Raw genomic sequence first — 21,728 nt, forward strand, 5'->3', positions numbered from 1 at the left:
GAGCCCCACCTTAGGTTCTGTGCTCAGTGCGGAGTCTGCTTTAGACTCCCTCTGCCCCTCCCCCCTCTAAAATAAACCAGTAAATCTTTTAAAAAGATAAAAATAATATTGCCGAACAAATGTCTTCTTGAGTACAACTTCTTCCTTCACATGTAAAATTTCCTTTTTCATTGACCAGGGTAAGGGTTTCAAATTCAGGCAACATGATCTTCCTAGATGTTGGTTTATAGTTTTAGAGAGGGTCATGTAAAATATTTACTGTGGTCTTATTTTTTAATTTTACTGTGGCTTATTCAAAGTAAACTTGCTATCTTTGGATAACTTTCTTCTCCTCTGAATTAGAAATTCCATCAATCCTTTACATTGCATTTTCATCTGAACTGCATCCTTCAAGTAGCTTTGTTCTGTAGCTTAGCTTACTCTTGTCTGTTTTTTTTCTCCTGGCATCAATGTTATTACTCACTGCAGAATTTATCTGACTTGGCTATTTAATACTGCTTTTCCCCTAGATAAGCCAGATAAATATGATCCACGTGATGTTGAAAGGCTACAACAAGATGATAACTGGGTTGAAAGCTACTTACTTTGGAGACATAATGTTGTCGATGAAACTCTGAAGATGCTTGATGAGAGTTTTCAGTGGAGGAAAGAAATGTCTGTTAACGGTAATGCATTCAATTTAACCTTGACAGTATACTGCCTCACGTATAAATGTTAGTTTTACATTTACCAAATAGTGTATTTGCAGATATTCTTGGCAATCATCATAAACACCAAAATATAATGGTTTATAAAAAACTCATGCTTTGAAAGGAGCATCTTATGAATGTCTTAAGAGTAGTGTCATTCATAGGGAAATCGGATCACCAGAGAGCAGAATTAGATTCAGATTCTTTCACTCAGAGCAGAATCTCTTAATCTGTCCTGGTTTAGTTCAATACCATTGAACCATACCAAGATAGCATCATTACTACTAGGCCTAGACACAGAGATATTCTTTTCCTGTTTTGTTTTGTTTTTCAGATGTTTCCTTAATGTCTTTCTCTATTCCCAGGGTCCCTTGTGCTAATAGGTACTCCCTGTAGCAGTGCTAAAAGATTGGGAGGGTCCCCTAAAAAAGTAGGCTTATCCCCAAGGATGCCTATGGCAGCGTTTTCTTAACTTCTTGATTTCAAGACCCAATTCTAGATTGACATCCCCCCCCCCGCCAAAGAGGAATTTTAAATCTTAGAAGGGTTTTTTTTTTTTTGATAGTCTTCAAGTATATGAAGAACTCTTCACAGGAAAGGTTATCCATTATCTCTCTCCTAAAAATTTAACAGGAGGAATCTGGCATAACTACTGGTTTTGATGAGGTACAAAGAAGGATTTCTTGACCTTGAGGGTTACAAACTCTGGAGTGAGTGAGTCTGGAGACTTAAGAAAAAAGTCCACAAATAAATTCAGAGCAGATACTCTCCCCAGTCTTTATACTTGTAGAAAGGATCCCTGAGAAAGAGGAGTATTTAAGAAATAATTTGATTGGAAGTATAAAAACCATAGGTCATTTCAACAAACAGTGAAGCATTTATTAATCAAGCAAAGAAATGTAACTCATTTAGGTACAGAATGAACTCTTAAACTCAACAATAGTTTTTTTTTTCTTCTGTGGAATTGCTAGTTTCTAGTGGCACACAGCAGAGATATGGTAAAAGGGTGGTGCGGAAAAGTGAAGAATCTTTGAAAGTCCTCAGGGAACAACTGGTGAATGATACAAAAGGCTTGGTATTTGCTGCCTTGCTATGTTCTCACTCGACTGGACAGACCTTGTTTTGTTACTCCTGCTAAAAATTTGGCTTTTTTAAAAAATATTTTCCATTTGCTCCAAGATTATAAAATGTGTTAGACTACCAGGTATCAACCCTTGGTAAGAAAATATTTTACTAGAGAAACCCTAAGTGAGTTTTAAGTCAATCCTGAGGCTGTAATGTGGATATTTACTAGCATGTTATCTTGAAATTGTCCAATAGTGATGGTATTTGTTGAAAGCTATTATGAGAAATACAACCAAAACATGGAAATGTGTCCATATAATAATGGCTGATGAGTCAAGGGAAATGGATTTTTTCCCCCATTTTTCTCATCCATGTCTTTATGTAGTTTGTTTCGTTAGTAAGAAACACCACTTTTTATTGCCAGAGGCTCCTTCCAGATACTTAAAGGAGCTTATCTTTTTTTTTTACATCAGACCTACTACATAACATTAACCTTTACGTCATAAGTTTTCTTTTTCAAAGGCCCCTCTGTTACAATTACTCATCAGGTTTATCCTTTTTTAGACCTGACTGAATCCTCCATTCCCAGATGGTTATTGGAAATTGGTGGTATTTATCTCCACGGTTATGACAAAGAAGGCAACAAGTTGTGTAAGTATGTTTAACTGATGTACTGGCTTTTCAAGGTTTTGAGATGCATTTATCTCAACTGAATAATAGGCAGAACCTTCTCCATATGTAGCACACATTAAGTTTCCTACAACTGGGGATCATTAAGGCCATCTTGACAGGGTGTCAGACCCTTAGTTGTATGTACTGTTTGCATTATGATAAAGTAGGCAGTAAAGGCAAATGCCACATCCTGTAACACAGCCAAAATCATGTAATTTAGAGTCGCTCTCTTCTAATTTACTGATCTTAAAATTCAACCCAGTATTTTCATGGAAAATGTTTTCAACAGTCGCTGAGGGGTGTTAAGTGGACTTTTCAAGTCCAAGGTCCCACTGTCCCTGATCCCCCCCTGCCCCGGTCTTCTCCCCTCAGCTCCTTGTGAAATCTGTGATTGCAGAAGGAACAGTAACCACCACCATCTCTCTGTCCCAGTGACTCCCTTATCACTCCTCCCTTCCCTTGTCCGGAATCCAGCTCCATTTGTAGCAAGGCTGGGAACTGGGCAGGAGGAGTGTCAGAGTTGCGTCTGAGCGCTTGCTTGCCCGCCACCGCCCCCCTGCAGTGCGTCGTCCACTCCTGTCTCAACAGTATTCTCTCTGCATTTCCCTCCTGTTGCCAGCTCTCTTTCCCAGTATTCAGTTCTTGTTTCTCTCATTCCTCCCCCCGCCCCCCTATCCCCGTCCTTACATGCGCTTCCCTGGCTTTATGCCTTTCTTTGCTGTTTTTTCTTTCCAGCTGATACAGTCACCTTGGGTGATCTCAAGGACCTTGCCTCCCCACCAACAGTGATGACCCCACACTGTCCAGGCTACAGGCACATATATGCCCAGCTACCTACTTGATTGGTGCCACCGGGTTGATGGCCGGCCACCTTCAACACAAAAGTGCCTCTGGGCCGCATCCCCCGGCCTACCCTCCTTCTGCACCACCCAGCCCACACCATGGGCCCTTACCCTCCATGGCTTCAGTGGAGCCCCTTCTCCATTTCCATCAGCCCTTCCTCAGTTCAGAGGCTAGCTGCTTTCCCAGGGCACAGCCAGTTGGAGTTCCTCCTCTGTCCCTTCCGTGCTTCACTCAGTGCTGCTGCCTCCAAGGGATGTCTTCAATAGGAAAATCACACCTTAGCATTTGATCTGGAGGCCGTCCAGCCCAGCCCTTCAGCTTCTCCTCACAGCACTGGCCCCATGTTGCCCCAGCTGCCCTGCTCCCAGTGGTTTGCGGCACCCTGTGCCCACGCCCCACACGCACTCCTGCCCCTGGCGCATGCCATCCTCGTGCCTCCAGTGAGGCTGCTGCTGCGTGGAGAGTGTTTGTTCTCATGCTTGACAGAACCACTGGCCTGCCCTCTTGTTGAGTTCCGCGAAGAGCACTTTTAGATGATTACCAAATACTGTTTGTTCACCTGCATCTTCTTTTCCCTCTTACTTCCTGGAGAAGTCTGTCTGTTTCCCCAAGGTGGGCATTGTGAGGGCATCATATACAGGAGTCTGCACCTCTCTAAGGTTCTCCTGTGCACACTGTTTCTAATTTATTTATTTATTTACTTACTTACTTACTTACTTATTTCACTGTTTCTCATTTAAAAGAAGGAAGAGCCGTTTTTAATCTGAGAAAGGAAATAAATTGTAAATGAAGAACAATATTAAGGGAAAGGAATGATGTATGTGTAAAATAATATTATAATGACAGATATTTTTCTCCTTCTTATTCAATATTCTGTTAAAAGTCTGGATCAGGGTGAAGTATCATGTAAAAGACCATAAAACCATGTTGGACAAAAAGAAGCTTATCGCATTCTGGTTGGAACGTTATGCTAAACGAGAAAATGGGAAACCCGTAACAGTGATGTTCGACCTGTCAGAGACTGGAATAAATAGCATCGTAAGCATTTCTTTAATTCACAAACATTATTTATTGTCATGTCCTCGCCGCCACTCCTCCCAACCAAATATTGTGGGAACTTTGAGCTAACCTAGTTCTGTTTGGGATTGATTCTTTTCCTCCTCCGTTGTGAGTGAAGTCAGACATGAAATAGGATTGGCAAAGAAATACACTTGCTTCAGTATTTGGCATTGAAACTGTGTGTTTCCTAGAAATGTTCCTCATGTGATATGTAAGATGTCAAGGTGAGACATCTACTGTCAAAACTAATAACCTGAAGCACTTAACCTGTACCTGGCACATAATAGTGCACTCAGTAAATAGCGAGACATGGGGGGGGGAGGTGTTTGCTTGATCTGGTTAGCTTTGGAAACCAGCTTTCTTCAGGTGATTTTGTCAAACTTAAGAAATAAGTAAAACCCACCAGTCTTTAATTTGGGCCCTTGTGACCTTAGTAACTACAAACCCTTCAGCAGCAATGGGGATCCTTTGGCACGTTTATTATAGCTGTTGTCTCTTGCATTTGAACCTTAGCTACTTCTGGTAGCAGTGAAGTGGCATTCACATACCTGCCTGGAGCAGTAGTGAAACCTTTTTGAAAATCCACTTGGCAAAGCATGTTAAAAAGCTTAAGGTGTTTGTATTCGTATTCTTTGCCTAGTAACTAACTTCTAGAAATCTACTTTAAATAAATACTCCCGAGTACAGAAAAAAGCAGTGTGTACCGAGTGCTTTTTTTTTTTTTTTCAGAGTGTCGTTTAAAAAAGTGAAAACTTAGAAAAAAATGTAAATGCCAGCATGGCCAAATGGTAAAATATGGTGTGTAAATTGAGTATATGTAGCTATATAAAATGGTGTTTTTAAATAAGTGCTGGTAATATTAGAAAATATCTTTTTTAAAAAAAAATGTCCTAGTGATACCAGCCACCAAAAAAGGAACTCTTAGACATTAAAAAAAAAAAAACCCACCCACAACAGCCTAGAGAGAATAATAAAAAAAAAACCACAACAGCCTAGAGAGAATAAGTGTTTTTTGGGTGGTGGGATCACACATTTTTATTTTCATCCTTATCTCTTTTTATATTTTAGGATTCCATTGCCCTCAATTTTTTCAATCTAGTTGCCATTTCCGTGATTTTTAGATTACAGAGTAAATTGTTTTATACCCAAAGTCTAAATCAAAATACCTAGATAAATAGGTATTCCATAAAAATTAATCATGATTCTGTCATCCTTTGTGTATGATTGTTTCTAATTATTAACCCAGAATCATAAACAAATGCTTTTTATTGCCAAACGTATGGGCAAGGAATTGACTTGAACTGTCTGATTTTTTTTTGCCAACTACTTATATGCTATCTCTTTATCTTTAATTTATAAATAAGGCTTATTTGCATTGCTAACTGTTTAAATCATTACTGTTTTAAAATACCAAATCCTAATTGAGTTATTTTTATATATGACTCCCTTATGATTCACAAAGGATTTAAGTTGGTTATAAACATGTATGCAGAATTGCAAGGCAAAAAAAGTTAAAAATTATTTGTTAGAGTTGGGCCACTAATTGGGCTCTAATCTTTCATCTGCCTGCCTGAAAGAAATGGAATCATTTACAATTACTCAGTGGCCATACTTTAAAACCAGTGTCTTAAAAGAAATCTATTTGTTCCTGATACTTGAACTAGAGAGAAAAGTATTTCATGGGTCCCCAAAGGGAGGACATTTTATAAGATAATAAATAGTCCTTGAAGATTTCCTCACAGAATGCAGAGCAATAGGTTTCACGGAGCTTTAATATAGTACCCACTAATATACTTACACCAGTGGTATCCTATCAAATCCACTTGAATTAGCAGTAACTTGGGATTTAAAAGCAAGGCTATTCAATTAAAAGATGAAAACAAGAATATTGGATGGAGACTTTTTAGGCAAAGTCTCCGGAGGCCACAGTTTATAGAACTAGTTATTTTGAGATACTTGACTCTTAAATACAAATTATTAAACTCAGTGCACAGTGGATATAATGATTAGTTATAAAGGTACTATTATATACTAGGATTTATTCCATAAAAAAAAAATACGTAAGACACTTAAGGATGCTTACTTCCAGTTTACTAAAATTAAAGATGCTACAACTCACATGCTGGGAGTGACTCTATAGACTCATCTCTGGGACAACTCACCTTTCAGTAATTGATGAATTTAAGTTTGCCTGATTATCTTTCATCCTACAGTCCTTTTAAGATGGCTGATCAGGATTAGTTAAGTCAGTTTATGGCCATGGAATAACATGGAATGAAGTGATCCATGTGAATAGTGACCCTCATAACTGAATTTCACATTGCTGTGTTCAGTGCAGTAGAACCAAAGGAGAGTTGTGTTCATAAAGTTTCCCAGGACTTGGAGTCAATGAAAACACTCGAATATAAATTAAAAAATTCTAGGTTTCTAAATAAGAGGAAAGAAGCTAGAAGCAAAGTAGATCTAGCACACTAATATGTTCAGATTAGCTGTTGTGTAAAAGATTGATAAAACATTTTATTGAAACTATTACAAGGTGCAGAAACCAGGTTTTAAAAGCAAATATAACAGAATTGATATATGTATTATCACTCCAAGTAGTGAGGTTGTAAAATGTATTGATTTACATTAAACTTAATTTTTAAACAGATTTTTAGAATTTCTCTATAGGGATTGCTTTTAGATCCACTTTATAATGCCATGTTACTTTAGCGGCCTCAAATATCTCACTAGTTTGAGGTAACAGGAGTGTTGTTCAAGCACCTGATTTCTTTTTTTTTTCACCTGATTTCTTTTACTTGATTTTAGGACTGATTATTATAAGTAGCTTAATGACTTAACACCTTAGAATATAGATATGTATTTATATATGAACTTATTTGTTAAAGAATTTCCTAATTTTTTAATTTGTTTTTAATAGTTTATTACCTTTAGGAATGTGCAATTTAAAATTCTCTGATGTAGATAGTCTTAAAGATTTTAATGTATAATCTTTGTTTTAGGACATGGACTTTGTACGCTTTATCATCAACTGCTTTAAGGTTTATTATCCTAAATACCTCTGTAAGTAACTTACTCCTTTATAAAAATACAATATATAGAAACTATAGACAATAGCTGAGGTTGTTTTATATTATTATAGACTTTAATGCTTGAAGTGTTATTTTCTGATGAGGACCTTAAGTGTGTGCATAGAAGTTTAAGTACATATCCTAGTAGATAATAAAGGAAATTTTCATAATCATTGTCCTTTGTAGTTTTAAGAATTTAAGTTCTAAACTGTATAGATGGCATCCTATAGCACACATACATTTATAGGGAAATAAAAATATACCTTTATTTCCAAGATTATCCCATTTTTATTCATCTTTCAATAAAAAATTCATTTAAAAGAATATTTACTATATGTAACCTATTACATGTAAGAAACAGATAAACAATATTGATAAAGTATACTGTGTGATAAGCAGTACTCATACATAAAAAACACTTTCTGTGTTACTAATTACTATTTAAAAATTGTCATTAAGAAAACATTCGACTAGCATATACTGCATTTGAATCTGGCACTTAGAGTTTATTTTTAATTGTGATTTAGTGGATTTATCTGATGGTTTCCCTTTGGAGAAATCAAGATTTCTATCCCTCATAAACAGTCATATATTTTAACTCCAGTGAACGAAAAGTGAAAAAAAAAAAGAGAAGAGACACAAGGGGGATATCAGAAAATGGAAGCTCACAGTCTGCCTACACACACCCCTGGCAAATACTACAATTAAGGTCTTTTGAGACTCCTGATTTAGGTGACATTAAAGCTTAAAATCCCTAAATCATTTTACTTTGGCATGCTTTCACACTATTATTAATGTGAAATAAGGAACAGAAAACAAGCATGATGGATATCAAGGATCAGTGCCACTGCTACCCCTATGCTCTCATGTCTTCAGAGGGAGTATTCATGAACATTTTTAGGTAAAGAGAATGTCTGGTTGGGAAATCTGGCGGATCTCTATTCCTTCTGAATTCTTCCTGGATCCACCATGTATGTACCCTGATTCATTAAGTTTTATAGTACCAATCAGTGATCAATAGGGAATCTCTACCTCATATTATTAGCTTGTTCCTCTCACATACAAAATGAAAATAAAATATCCACTTGTTTATTGAAAGATCTAAAAGTTTGTGAAGAGCCATTTCTAAATAGTAAATATCATTATTACCTTATAAAACATATTTAAGATTCTTTTGAGAGAACTTTTGATAAATTCATGGGTCTGTATAAAGATGAACTGGGACACTGTTCATTCCAATTAATTATCTCTAGGTAATGTATATATATTCTACCTACATAATATAGTTTTGCAGACATTAAGTTTTGTAGAATCTTAAATTGATTATGCTTCACAATCTGTCATGAAATCCAACCATTCTTTCATAAAAACTTAAGTTCAAATCTTCTTAGGCTACCATAGATGAAGGCTGACATATTAAGCATCAGGATACCTCTTTCAAGATTCTTTCTTTCTTACATGTACTTTACTCATCTTATGTTACTTATAATCATTCTAGGTGGTTCTCTGCCTAGAGAAGAATGAAATTACATTTTGATTCATTTGGAATAGAACAATGAATTGGATGTCAAAACTTCCCTTTGTAGAGATGCCTGGGTGGCTAAGTGGTTGAATGTCTGCCTTCAGCTCAGGGCGTGATCCTGGAGTCCCAGGATCGAGTCCTGAATCAGGCTCCCCTCAAGGAGCCTGCTTCTCCCTCTGCCTATTATGTCTCTGCCTCTCTCTGTGTGTCTCTCATGAATAAATAAAAAATAAAATTATAAAAAACCCCAAAACTTCACTTTGTAGAGGTTTCCCTTTTTGGTTCTTTTTCATAATTGTTACTAGGGCTATTTAAGTCTTCATCTAAACATGCAGATAATACTTCTGTATACTTGGAAATTATTGGCTTCCTGGGACTTATAAAGAAAAGGATAAATTTTGTTCCTTAAAACATAATGATATATTAAAACTGGGGGAGTGGGATGTGTGAGTGGTTTGACAATATAATCTCTAGGAAATTATTAAAACCAATAAATTAGACATCAAAGTCATTTTTTAGTTTTTAAACTTAAATTCAGTTAATCAACATATAGACATTGAAATCATTTTAAAGTTCACTGAACTTCAGCACTAATATGACATGCCACATCCAAAGACTCCACTTAACCACTTAACTATTTTCTTTTGTACCTTTCTGCAAACAACACAAGCAACAAAAGAACAGGCTATTTGCCAAAGGACAGCGATAATGCATTGGTCATTTCCCAAAAGCTACCCTGGGTGGGCCCCTCATCAGTGTGGGAAGTTAATTTGTTTTGAGCACCACTCACACTTCACTGAATTAGAACGGACTCGACCAGCTCAGTTTTTAGTTTGGTTTAGATCGCCAGCTTTTTCTAGACCAGGTAGGTGGAAGTGATATTACTATAGTGGTACTAAATCACATTGAATGAATTTTTTTTGGTCTTTCAGCAAAAATGGTGATCTTTGACATGCCTTGGATAATGAATGGTGAGTATATTACTTATACTTTGCTAAAACAAAATGTTTGATTCCCTTTTTCCCAATTTAGCTATATTTCTGTGGTTGTTTAAAAATATATTTATCTAGTGCTTGCTGTGTACTCTCAAGAGGCTGGAGCTAGAACACTCAAAGGCTGTTCCTAAGCAAACCAGGTTAACATTCTGCCCCAAGGCTCTGGGGACATGCATTAGTCTTCTCTAAAAACAGCATCAAGATGTTCAGCCATTCAGGTAAAACTAGAGCCAGATGCCTCAGGTTGTCACCCACAGATGGGGCATGTCACAGAACACGGGCCTTGGCTAGATTTTCTCCTGGGCTTTGAGGAAAAAGGGGGATGAATCTGAAATTTACTCAAAATCTCTGTAGGCACATTACCCTTATATAAGACAGTCATGATACACTTTTGGTAAAAACTTATTCTAAAAAGCATTGAAAAACACTCTATCAACTTTAACATGATTATAAATTTAATGTTATTTTCAGAATGTCCATTTTCATTTATGTTTGCGAGAGTCAGTTGTTATACAGAAAGCAGTAGAGAAAACCAATGAAACTAAACCTTGGTTCTTTGAAAAGTTAAATAAAATTGACAAAACTTTAGCTAAACTGATGAAGAAAAAAAGAAAGACCCCAGTGATTAAAATCAAGAATGAAATAGATATCACTGCTGACCTTATAGAAATTAAAAGAATTATAAGAGATTACTGTGAACACTTGTCTGCCAAGAAATTAGATGAATATAGATGAAATGGACAAATTCCTAGAAAGACAAAATACAGAAACAATTCAAGAAGAATCTGAATAGAAGTATGATGAAAGACATTAAATTAGTAATCAAAAAACTTCCCACAAAGAAAAGTCCAGGCCTAAATGACTTCACTGGTAAATTATACCAAACATATAAAGAAGAATCAACACTAAACCTTTGCATACTCTTCCAAAAATTAGAAGGGGGAACACTTCCCAACTCATCTTATGAGACAAGTATATTCTAATAGCATTATAGGAGAGGAAAGCTAGAGACCAGTATCCCTGGTGAATATAGATGGACCAACCCACAATAAAGTACTAACCAAACCTAGCACCATGACCAAATGGGATTTATCTCAGGAATGCAAAGTTGGTTCAACATATGAAAATCAGTGTTATTCAACACATTAGTAGACTAGAGGGAAAAATGCACATGATCACCTCAGATACAGAAAAAGCATTTGACAACACCTAGTACGTTCTCATGATAAAAGCACTCAAGAAACTAGGAATAAAAGGTGCAAAGAATTGTAACACCTTTAGATTTAGGGAGACTACAGTAGTCCACACAAGACTACCCTCACTTCTTGACACTACCTGTAAGTACAAGGGGTTTCCAAAAGCACCCTCAGATCCACAAGAATTACTCATAGACCTCACTGAAAGCTATTAGAGTTCTGGTTAATTACAGGAAAAGGATTATTACAGGAAAAAATGATTTAAATCAACCAAGGGAAGAAAAACATAGGGTGGAATCCAGGATACCAAACAGGGAACACATTAGTTTCCCAGCATTTCTTTCCTGATAATTTGTTCAAATTTTCTAGTTCTTCCTGTTCAGGTTTGGTCATTTATAGGTTTCCACAAAAGTTTCTTCTAGGTTGTCCAATCTGTTGGCATATAGTTTTTCATGATATTCTCTTATACTTGTTTGTACTTCTGTGGTGTTTGTTGTTAATTCTCCTCTTTAATTTGTGATGTTATTTATTTGGATCCTTTCTCTTTTTGATAAGTCTAGCTAGAGATTTATCAATCTTCTTGTTTTTTTTTCTTTCAAAAAACCAGCTTCTGGTTTCATTGATCTGTTCTGTTGTTTTTTTAGTTCCTATATCATTTGTTTCTACTCTGATTTTTACTATTTCCTTCCTTCTGTTGGTTTTAGGTTTGTTGTTCTTTTTCCAGATTCTTTAGGTATAAGGTCAGGTTGTTTATTTGTGATTTTTCTTGCTTCGTGAGGTGGGCTTTTATTGCTATAAAGTTTCCTTGTTAGACCTGCTTTTGCTGCATCCTGAAGGTTTTGAATCATTGTGTTTTCATTTGTTTCCATGTACTTTATTTCTTTGATTTCCTGGTTGACCCATTCATTGTATAGTAACATGTTATTTAATCTCCATGTATTGGTGGTCTTTCCAGATTTTTTCTTGTGGTTGACCTCTAGTTTCATAGCATTGTGGGCAGAAAAAATACATAATATGACTGACCTTTTTGAATTTGTTGAGGCTTGTTTTATGGCCTGATAGGTGATCTGTTCTGGAGAATGTTCCAAGTGCACTTGAAAAAACTGTGTGTTCTGCTGTTTTAGGATGGGATGTTTTGAAAGTATCTGTTAAATCCATCTGATCGGGGCAGCCCCAGTGACACAGCAGTTTAGTGCTGCTTTCAGCCCGGGGCATGATCCTGGAGACCCGGGATCGAGTCCCATGTCAGGCTCCCCGCATGGTGCCTGCTTCTCCCTCTGCCTGTGTCTCTTCCTGCCTCTCTCTCTCTCTCTCTCTCTCTCTGTCTCTATGAATAAATAAATAAAATCTTTAAAAGTAAATAAATAAATCCATCTGATCTAGTGTGTCACTCAAAACCATTGTTTCCTTGTTTATTTTCTGTTTAGATGATCTGTCCATCAATGTGTCTTCTATTGTATTATTATTGATTAGTTCCTTTATGTTTCTTATTAACTGTTTTATGTATTTGGTGGCTCCCATGCTGGGTGGATATTTATAATTGTTGTTTCTTCTTGGGTTATCCCCTTTATGATTATTTAGTGTCCTTCTTTGTCTCTTGTTAGTCTTTGTTTTAAAGTCTAGTTTGTCCAATATAAGTATTGCTACTCTGGCTTTCTTTTGACATCATTTTGCATGATAAATGTTGTTCCATCCCCTCACAGAGTTCTCTAAGTTTATTCTCATTTTGCATAATTCTTTTCTCTCTCTTTTGTTGTCTTCTAGGTCATTAATTCGTTCTTCTGTTTCTTCCATCCTGCTGCTCATTCCATCAAGTGTGTTTCTCATTTTGTTTATTGAGCTCTTTATCTCTGCTTTTATTCCTTATCTCTGTGTTAATGGTCTCACTAATGCTTTCCACTCTTCTCTCGAGTCCAGTGAATATCCTTATGATTATTGCTTTAAATTCTCCATCAGGGGGTACCTGGGTGACTCAGTTGAGCATCCAACTCTTGGGATCTGCTTGGGTTGTGGCCTTGGGATCATGGGATCAAGCTCCATATTTGGCTCCACGTTCAGCCTGGAGTATACTTGAGACTCTATTTCTCCCTCTTCCTCTGCCCTTACCCCTGCTTGCTCTATCTCTAAAATAGATAAAATCTTTAAAAAATAAAAATAAATAAATTCTCCATCAGGCATGTTACTTATATCTGTTTCACTTAGATCTCTTGCTGTGGCTTTGTCCTGTTCTTTAATTTGGGGCAAAGTCCTCTGTCTTCTTACTTTGTCTAAGTCTCTGTGCCTGTTTCTGTGTGTTAGTAAAGGCAGCTCCATCTCCTGTTATTCAGGGTAATGGCTTTGTGAAGAAGAGGTCCTGTAGTGGCCTGCTGCATAGTGTCCCCTCTTCCCCAGGGCCTGGCACTTCTGGGAGTGTCTCCAATGTGTGCTCCACATGCTCTGCTGTTGTGTCCTGGCCACTTCATCCTTCAGGCCAGTCATCTGCAGAGGCTGTCTTTGCCTATTCGGGGCAGTATCTGGTGCCTGGCCTTCATATGGCACATTTTAACTAGATGTGCTCTAGTCTGTGTGAAGTGAGACTTATCAGTGTTGCCCCAGGATCCAAGGCCTCACAAAACTCCTGAGTCAGGAAATGCAATGTTGGCAAGGGTTTGGTCCAATCTTCTGGGGGAGAAGGCCTGTAGACCTGGGGACTGAGGCAAGCATGACTGGGAAGGTTGTTTCTATTAGAGCACAGGGGTATAGAAGAGCTTAACATAAGCAAGTTAGGTAGCAAGTGTCAGTGCTGCGCTTGTTCCTGCAGATGGCCCTGTGCTTATGCTGAGGGGTGGGGGAGTGAAATGGCACCTGCCAGTTTCTTTGTTCCCCAAGGAGTCTCTCCATGAATGCTGCCTGTCTGGGACATGCTCCAAGATGAGCAAATGACCTCTGCACTGTGTGCCCCAGGCACTCTTCAGATCGCTGTTCCCATACTGTATGTCTGTGGGCTATTTGTCCTGCCTTCTCTCCAAGAATAGCTTCAATGTCCTCTGAGCTCTCCCAGAGCCAAGCACACACTGACCTTTAAAACTCTAGGCTTGAAGCCCTGCTGATTGCAAACACTCACAAAATTCAGGCCCTCCTATTTTCCAAGCCAATTGCTATGGGGATTTGTTTTCCCCACGTGCTCCCCTGTGTGCTAGCCTATCTCTTGCCCTTCTCCATGACCAAGGCTCCCTCCCCACTGCAGCAGCCACAGTCCATTCCTCTCCCAAGCCACGTCTCTGCACTTCCTACCTTCTTCAGTGTAGCCTCTTCTCTACTTTTAGCTGTGGAGATTATTGTGCCAGTCTTCAATTTCTGGGGCATTTAGGATGATCTGATAATTATCTAGTTCTCTTTGTGGGACGAGGCAAGCCTTAGGGTCCTCCTACTCTGCCACTGTCTTCCAAGATCTCTCTTGAGAAAGAACAGTCTCTTTAATAAATGATACTGGGACAATTGAATATCCATATTCAAAAGAATAAAGTTGGACCTCTACCTCCCTTAATATACCAAAATAAGTTCAAAATAGATCAGAGACCTAAATGTAAGAATTGGAACTCTGAAACTCAGAAGAAACCCATAGGAATAAATCTTGGTGGCCTTGTATTAGGCAGTGGTTTCTTAGATAGGACACCAAAAAGCACAAGCAACAAAAGAAAAGAATAGATGCATTGGACTTCATTAAAATTTAAAATTTCTACTTCAAAGGACACCATCCAGAAGGTGAAAAGACAACTCTTAGAATGGAATAAAGTATTTACAAATCATGCATCTGATAAGGGACCTACATCTAGAATATATAAGTAGCTTTTACAGCACAATAAGACAAATGGTCCAATTAAAAAGGGCAAAAGATTTGAATAGACATTTTTCTAAAGAAGATATGCAGATGGGCAATAAACACATAAAAATATGTTCAACATCATTAGTCATTAGAGAACTACAAGTCAACACCAAATGAGATACTACTTCACACCAACTAGGATGGCTAAAATAAAAAAGGTAGTAACAAGTGTTGAGGATATGGAGAAATTAGAATCCTCATATATTACTGGGGAGAATATAAAATGGTATGGCCACTCTGGAAAGCAGTTTGGCAGTTCCTCAAAAAGTTAAACATAGAATAACCGTATAATTCAACAATTCCATTCCTAGGTATGTTCCCAAGAGAATTGAAAGCATATGTTTACACAAAAGCCTGTACACAGATGTTTACAGCAGTACTGGTCATAATAGTAAAAAAGTGGAAAGCACTCAAATGTTTATCAGTTGATGAATGGATAAACATTGTAGATCCATAAAATGGAAAATTATTCAGCCATAAAAAGGAATTAAATGGGACACCTGGATAGCTCAGCGGTTGAACATCTGCCTTTGGCTCAGGGCATGATCCCGGGGTCCTGGGATCAAGTCCTACATCGGGCTCCCTGTGAGGAGTTTGCTTCTCTATGTCTCTGCCTCTCTGTGTGTGTGTCTGTCATGAATAAATAAAAAGTTTTTTTAAAAAAGGAATTAAATACTGATACATGCTACATGATAGATGACCCTTGAAAACATACTGAGTGAACAGAGCCAATAAAAAAAAGCATGGCTGTATAATGGCATTTATATGTAATATCCAAAATAGAAAAATCCAGAAAGTAGATTAGTGGTTGCCAGGGAATAGGATAGGGAGGATAAGGAGAGATTGCTTATAGGTAGGGGTTTCTTTTTGCTGCTATGAACATGTTCTAAAATTAGATAGTGGTGATGGTTATACAACTGTCTGAAGACACTAAAAACCTCTGATGTGCATACTTTAAAAGGGCGAATTTTATGGTATGTAAATTATATCTCAATAAAGCTGTTATAAAAAATAAGATTTAGCACTTTAGCTAATTCAAGTAGCATAGCTTCAAACATGTCAACTCACAGACTTTTAAAATTGAAATTAATGAAAATAAATCTTATGTAAAATTCAAGCATAATTAGCCAAAGTAAAAATGCAGTTTTCTGAACCACTATTTAATTTTTATCATCCTGTTTTATTTCCTGATTTTTTTCATTGATGCTTTTGCAAATTTAATGTAGGATTCCTCTCTTAATTTCTTTAAAATGTGTTTAGAATGTCAGAATGGAAACAAGGTTTAAAAAATTAAGTATAAATTAGAATAGCATGAAAGAACAAGATTGTAATTACTAAACAGCTGTGTTTGGTAACAGTGTATTCTTGTAGATTCCATAAATAAATTCCTCACAATTATATAAGCTGCAGGGCTTGGGAGAAAGGCAGAGAAGTTTAGGGGTTAGGATGAAGTTTGAGTCCAGCTCAAACCCACAACGAGGAGGGCTACTTTCTTCTCTTCTTGACTTCCTACTTGAGAAGGGTTTTCAGGTTGGAGGTTTATCAGAAGTGTAAGGAAAAATGACTCTTCCTCAAACCACAGTGCTATTTGATTCTGTGTCTGGGAATCTTAGTAGTGGGGATCATTGACAGATATGTACAGAAGCCAAAACCTTGATACGTTTATTGATGCACATCGAGGTGATTTAATCTTCCTGAATCTTGATGGGACATTTGAAACCCATGACAGATAGTCACAGTGTAAATGCCTATAGGAATTAGTGAATGTTAATTATCGTACCACAGAAAGATATATATGAACAGTTTAGCCCAAACTCATTTCAGAAGACCTACATTAGCACATACAATAAATTACTTGCAAAAGAGAATGAATTTAATGAAGTGACTGTTTTTTTCTTCAGCTGCTTTCAAAATTGTGAAATCCTGGCTTGGCCCAGAAGCAGTGAGTTTGTTGAAGTTTACAAGTAAAAATGAAGTCCAAGACTATGTCAGCGTAGAATACCTGCCTCCCCACATGGGTGGAACTGTAAGTATAGTCCTTGAAATATGTTTCTAAAATAAGATTGGATCATGGCACATTAGGCTGTATTCTTTACTCAAGGAAAAAAGAAAAAGCAATATCTTAACATCCAAAGAGAGATCATAGATACTCCAAAATAACACCACTATAGACATTTTTATATAAGTTTTCAAGTTGTTAAATTTCATTTTTGAGTAGGTTCTATATTTACATAGTTCTAAGCTGAAAAGTATTCAGTATAAATATTCAGAAACAAATAATCAGTAAAAAGTCTGCTATCCCAATCACTCCCTTCGTCTCCCCAATTCCATTTCTTTTTTTTATCCCCAATTCCATTTCTTATATTTATTTCCGTGGATCTGTATTGCCTATGTAAGCACTACAGTACATATGTAAGACACATAAGCAAAAATATATGTAACTCTTCCTCCTCCTCTTTTAAACAAGTAGTGTATTTTCACACCATTATACACCCTGCTTTTTTCTTTACAGCATGTCTTAGAGATCATTCCTAATCAACAGGACAAACTGTTTTATTTGTGGGTACATAGTATTTCTGTATCTAGAGATGAACCATCAATTATCTAATTTGTAACCATCAGTTACTGATTTTTATGTGCCTTATTTTGCTTCTGTTTGTTTACTGTTGAACATTCTTTTCACTTTAAAGGATAACATATTATCAAGTTTTTTTTAAATGGTTTCACTACTTACAAATAAGAGACCAGGAATAAGTAAGTTATGTGTTAAATTTTTAATACCAAAAAAATAAAATAAATTTTTAATACTACATAACAATGAAACATACTGTGATAATGATTTTTCTAATAAACTGTGAAAACCTATGGATTTGGTATGCTTTGGGTTAACTTGATTGATAATATTTCAGTTGTTTCATTTTTACAACCTACTTCCTGTACTGTCCATCTGGTAAAATTGTATTCAACCAGATTCAAGTGACTAGCAAAATAAAAAGTTTTGGTATATTCTTTTGTTTTCTTTCATTAGAAAAAACTTGAACCAGTATTTTTAATTTGAAGTTTGCAACTTTCCTATTTTGAAGTTTTATATTTTAACCTAGAAAAACACAGTATGGTTCATTTCCGGTACTACCTCAAGTTAAGTGAGCTATTTGACTGATTTGCTTTTAATAATTTGCCCATAGTATTGTTATATCTTAAAATTAATGGCATCTAGTAAAAATTAGTTTTATTTTAGGGGTAGAAAATATTATCTCCCTTCGCTGTCATTAATGGTATATTTTTTCAGGACTGTACTCAGAATTGTAGTAGGACTACTATTCTTTAACATAACTTTTCCCCAAAATAATACATACACAATTTTTTTGTTTTTAAGCAAACAGTACCAAAAGACTGAAAATTACAACAGTTTGATGAAAAGTATGTCTCCCTACCCAGGTTACTGCTCACTGCCATCAGTCACTGTTTCCAAGTTTTCGCTCCTGGAGATACTCTATTTTTTTCTACATAGATCATGTACCACATATGTTGTTATACTGATTTTTCTACATCATTTCTTGTTAGGTTATGCCATACTGATTCTTAGAGGTCTACCTGATTTTTTAAACCATTACATAATATTCCATTATATGGATGTGACATAATGTGTTTAATCCATTCTCTTTTGAAGAACTATTAGTTGTTTCCTACTCTTGCCATTATTAATAGTGATTCTGTAAATATCCGTGTAAATAAATCTTGGTACATGAGTGCAGCAGTGTAAGTAGAGGATGAACTCCTAAAGTTAAAATCATCAGGTCAACGGGTATTTGTAGTTGAAATTTTAATAGCCGTTGCCAGTTTCCCTCTAAAGAGATTGTGTTCATTTCCCAATAATGTGTGGCAATACTTGAACCACATCCATGCCAACACCACATACTCTCATTTTTGTAATCTTTGCCAGTCTTGGACGAAAAATACTGTGGTTTTAATTTGCATCTGTTATTGTAAGTGATGTTGAGCATTTTTTTATGATTTAAAATGTAGTCTATTCTTTTTCTGTGAATTGTACTTTCATTTTTTATTGTGTTGTTATTCTTTTCATGTTGATTTGTATATATTAACAAAAGCTGTCTTGTTTCTGATACATGTGGTATGTGATTTTCCCAGTTGTGGCTTTAAAGAAAAAAAAACTTTGCTTTTTTTTAAGGGATTTTCTTGGCAGAGCATTGTGGTTGGTTGGTTGATGGCTGGGTTTTGTTTTTTGCAATTCAGAAATGTTTCATTTTAGTGTGCTCAATTTTTACCAATATTTTTATGCCTGTGAGGTTTTGTGCTATGATTAGAAACATCTTCACTACTTAGGTTTTGTGTTTTGTCTTCTATTTTTTAATCCATCTATGTGTTGTTCTGGAGCTTTTTTTTTTTTTTTAGAAAAAAAAAAGCTTATATGGTTTTTTAAAAATACACACTTTTGGAGCACCCAGCTGGTTCCATCGGAACAGTGTGCTACTCTTGATCTCAAGGTCATGGGCTTGAGCCCCACAGTGAAGGTAGAGATTACTAAAAAAAAAAAAAAAAAACTTTAAAAAGAAATAATACACACTTCCAAGTTTTTATCCATCTGAAATTCTTTTTGGTGCAAAGTATGAACTAAAGATCCAAGTTGGTTCTTTTACAGATGGCTAGCCAGTTGTCCACACCATTTACTGCTCTTTCCCTTTTTGTTTTGAAATGCTTCCTTTTTTAAAAATTTCACTAATTAAGTCTAGGTTTTGGTTTTGTGTGTGTTTTGGATTTCTTTTTGTTTTGGGTTTTTTTTTATTTGTTTGTTATTTGCCAGGAGAGTGGGTTTTAATTTTACTTAGAGAATTATTTCTCTACCCACCTCTTAGCAGGCTGTTATAAAATTCCTTTCTCTTAGGATCCTTTTAAGTATAGCTATCCACCACTAGTAGATGATGACTTCCAGACACCCTTGTGTGAAAATGGGCCTATTGCCAGTGAGGATGAAGCTTCAAGTAAAGAAGATATAGAAAGTGATGGCAAAGAAACCTTGGAAACCGTTTCTAATGAAGAACAAACAACTCTTCTAAAAAAGGTAACTTTCACAATAAAATGAAATTGAGTCACAAGCTGTGGCCTGTGCACAGTTCTATAACTAGCTAGGTAGTTTTGAGCAATTCACTGAACTTGCTGTCCTACCACATCTTTGTCTATAAAAAGAAGAAGAATGGAACTAGCTAACCAGCAGTGTCACTGTGCTATATAAAAAGGCTTATTTCATGCATTTGTGTAAAAATAGGCAAAATGCACTTTGAGGGAATTGTTTGTGAAAGTATTGTTTATCTGAGATAAAATAAATTAGGTTAAAACTTTTTATCTACATCCTCTATTTCAGTTATGAAAGAACAGTTACCTTTTTACAAGTCATTAGGGGCTTGATAGAGAGATTAATATGTAGAACGAATTTAAAGACTGTAAGGGAGAGACCATGTTATATTTTCTGTAGTGATTGATTTAAGTATGCACTCAAATCTTTGTTAATGATCATGTTCATATATGTTCAATATATAATTTAGGTGTGATAAACATATGTTAAAGATCATAATTTGGATTGAATTACTATAATATTGGCTTTCTGACCTAATGAACTGCCCAGCTGTCAGCATGAAACTAAATTTCTTTATCTTTTCTTTCTTCTTCTTCTTCTTCTTTTTTTTTTTTTTTTTGGTTTTTAGATTAATGTGAGTGAACATACTTCCAAAGCTGAAGAAAATGAAAAGGTTGATTCCAAAATGAAAGCTTTCAAAAAACCATTGAGTGTGTTTAAAGGGCCCCTATTACACATCAGGTAATAATAGTTGAGGATTTTGTTAGCTATGCTTTTATAATCTCTCAATTATCTTGAAGGAACTGCAAAATTAATAAAACTTCTGTACTGTTTTTCAAACTGTGGAAGTACAAAAATTAAAGGTTATCCAAAGACTCACCTTGGCTTCCAGTCATAATAGATATTGTAGCTACCTTTTTGTTATTTATTCCATTAAATGTGTTTAAAGGGCCCTCATTTCATATCAGGTAATAAAAGTGAATATTCATATATTAACAGTTAATCTGAATGACATAAATTCTTCTCATTTTACTGATACTATTTGACTTGCTCAGGTTTGAGGATCCCAGAAAAGACATTGAACTAAACATTTATCAGTTTGACCTTCTAAAAGCTAAACTAGAAAAATAGGATTTTTTGTTTGTTTTTTGTTTTTTTTTTACCAAAGCCAGATTTCAGCACATGTTTATTTTTGTTTCTGGGTTACTCAATCTAAGATTTAGGATCGTTTATAATTATCATTATGTAAAGATCTCTTTCTCACTAATGATGCTTTTCGTTGGTAAAGGCTATCTGTATGGCCTTACGTTAATATTGCTATGCCAACTTTATTTAGTTGTGACCTAATGTATCATTTTCCATCCCATACTTGAAATCTTTCTGTGTAACTGTTTTAGGTATGACTCTTAGGAACAATACAGCCAGACTTTTTAAAAAATCTGATATTCTAATTGATAAGACTGGTTTGTTTACATATATTTTGATTACTGATGTATTTGGATTTATTTCTACCATCTGTGTGTATGTGTGTGTTTATGGGGGCTGCTGGAGGCAGGGGACAATACATACATATTCTGTTGGTTGTGGCTTTTCTTTGCCATTTTCCCCTTTATTGGTTTAGGAGTGATGCACTGTTTTTTCATTGGAAGCCTGTCAAAA

The 21,728-nt window shown here is 35.9% G+C and overlaps 1 protein-coding gene across 2 annotated transcripts in view; it reads left to right on the top strand.

Annotated features, from left to right (window-relative positions):
- Nucleotides 1-21,728, top strand: part of MOSPD2 (motile sperm domain containing 2) — a 53,491-nt gene that overhangs the window by 18,670 nt on the left and 13,093 nt on the right. For both annotated transcript variants that reach the window (XM_055338430.1, XM_055338429.1), the window contains exons 3-10: nt 510-665; nt 2,319-2,405; nt 4,153-4,307; nt 7,331-7,391; nt 9,854-9,892; nt 16,879-17,003; nt 19,881-20,057; nt 20,698-20,810. In XM_055338430.1, coding sequence (XP_055194405.1) covers nt 510-665; nt 2,319-2,405; nt 4,153-4,307; nt 7,331-7,391; nt 9,854-9,892; nt 16,879-17,003; nt 19,881-20,057; nt 20,698-20,810 — 913 coding nt within the window. The remainder of the gene's footprint in view (nt 1-509; nt 666-2,318; nt 2,406-4,152; nt 4,308-7,330; nt 7,392-9,853; nt 9,893-16,878; nt 17,004-19,880; nt 20,058-20,697; nt 20,811-21,728) is intronic.

Source organism: Nyctereutes procyonoides, unplaced genomic scaffold (genome assembly GCF_905146905.1).
Source record: "Nyctereutes procyonoides isolate TBG_1078 unplaced genomic scaffold, NYPRO_anot_genome, whole genome shotgun sequence".
NCBI lineage: Eukaryota > Metazoa > Chordata > Mammalia > Carnivora > Canidae > Nyctereutes > Nyctereutes procyonoides.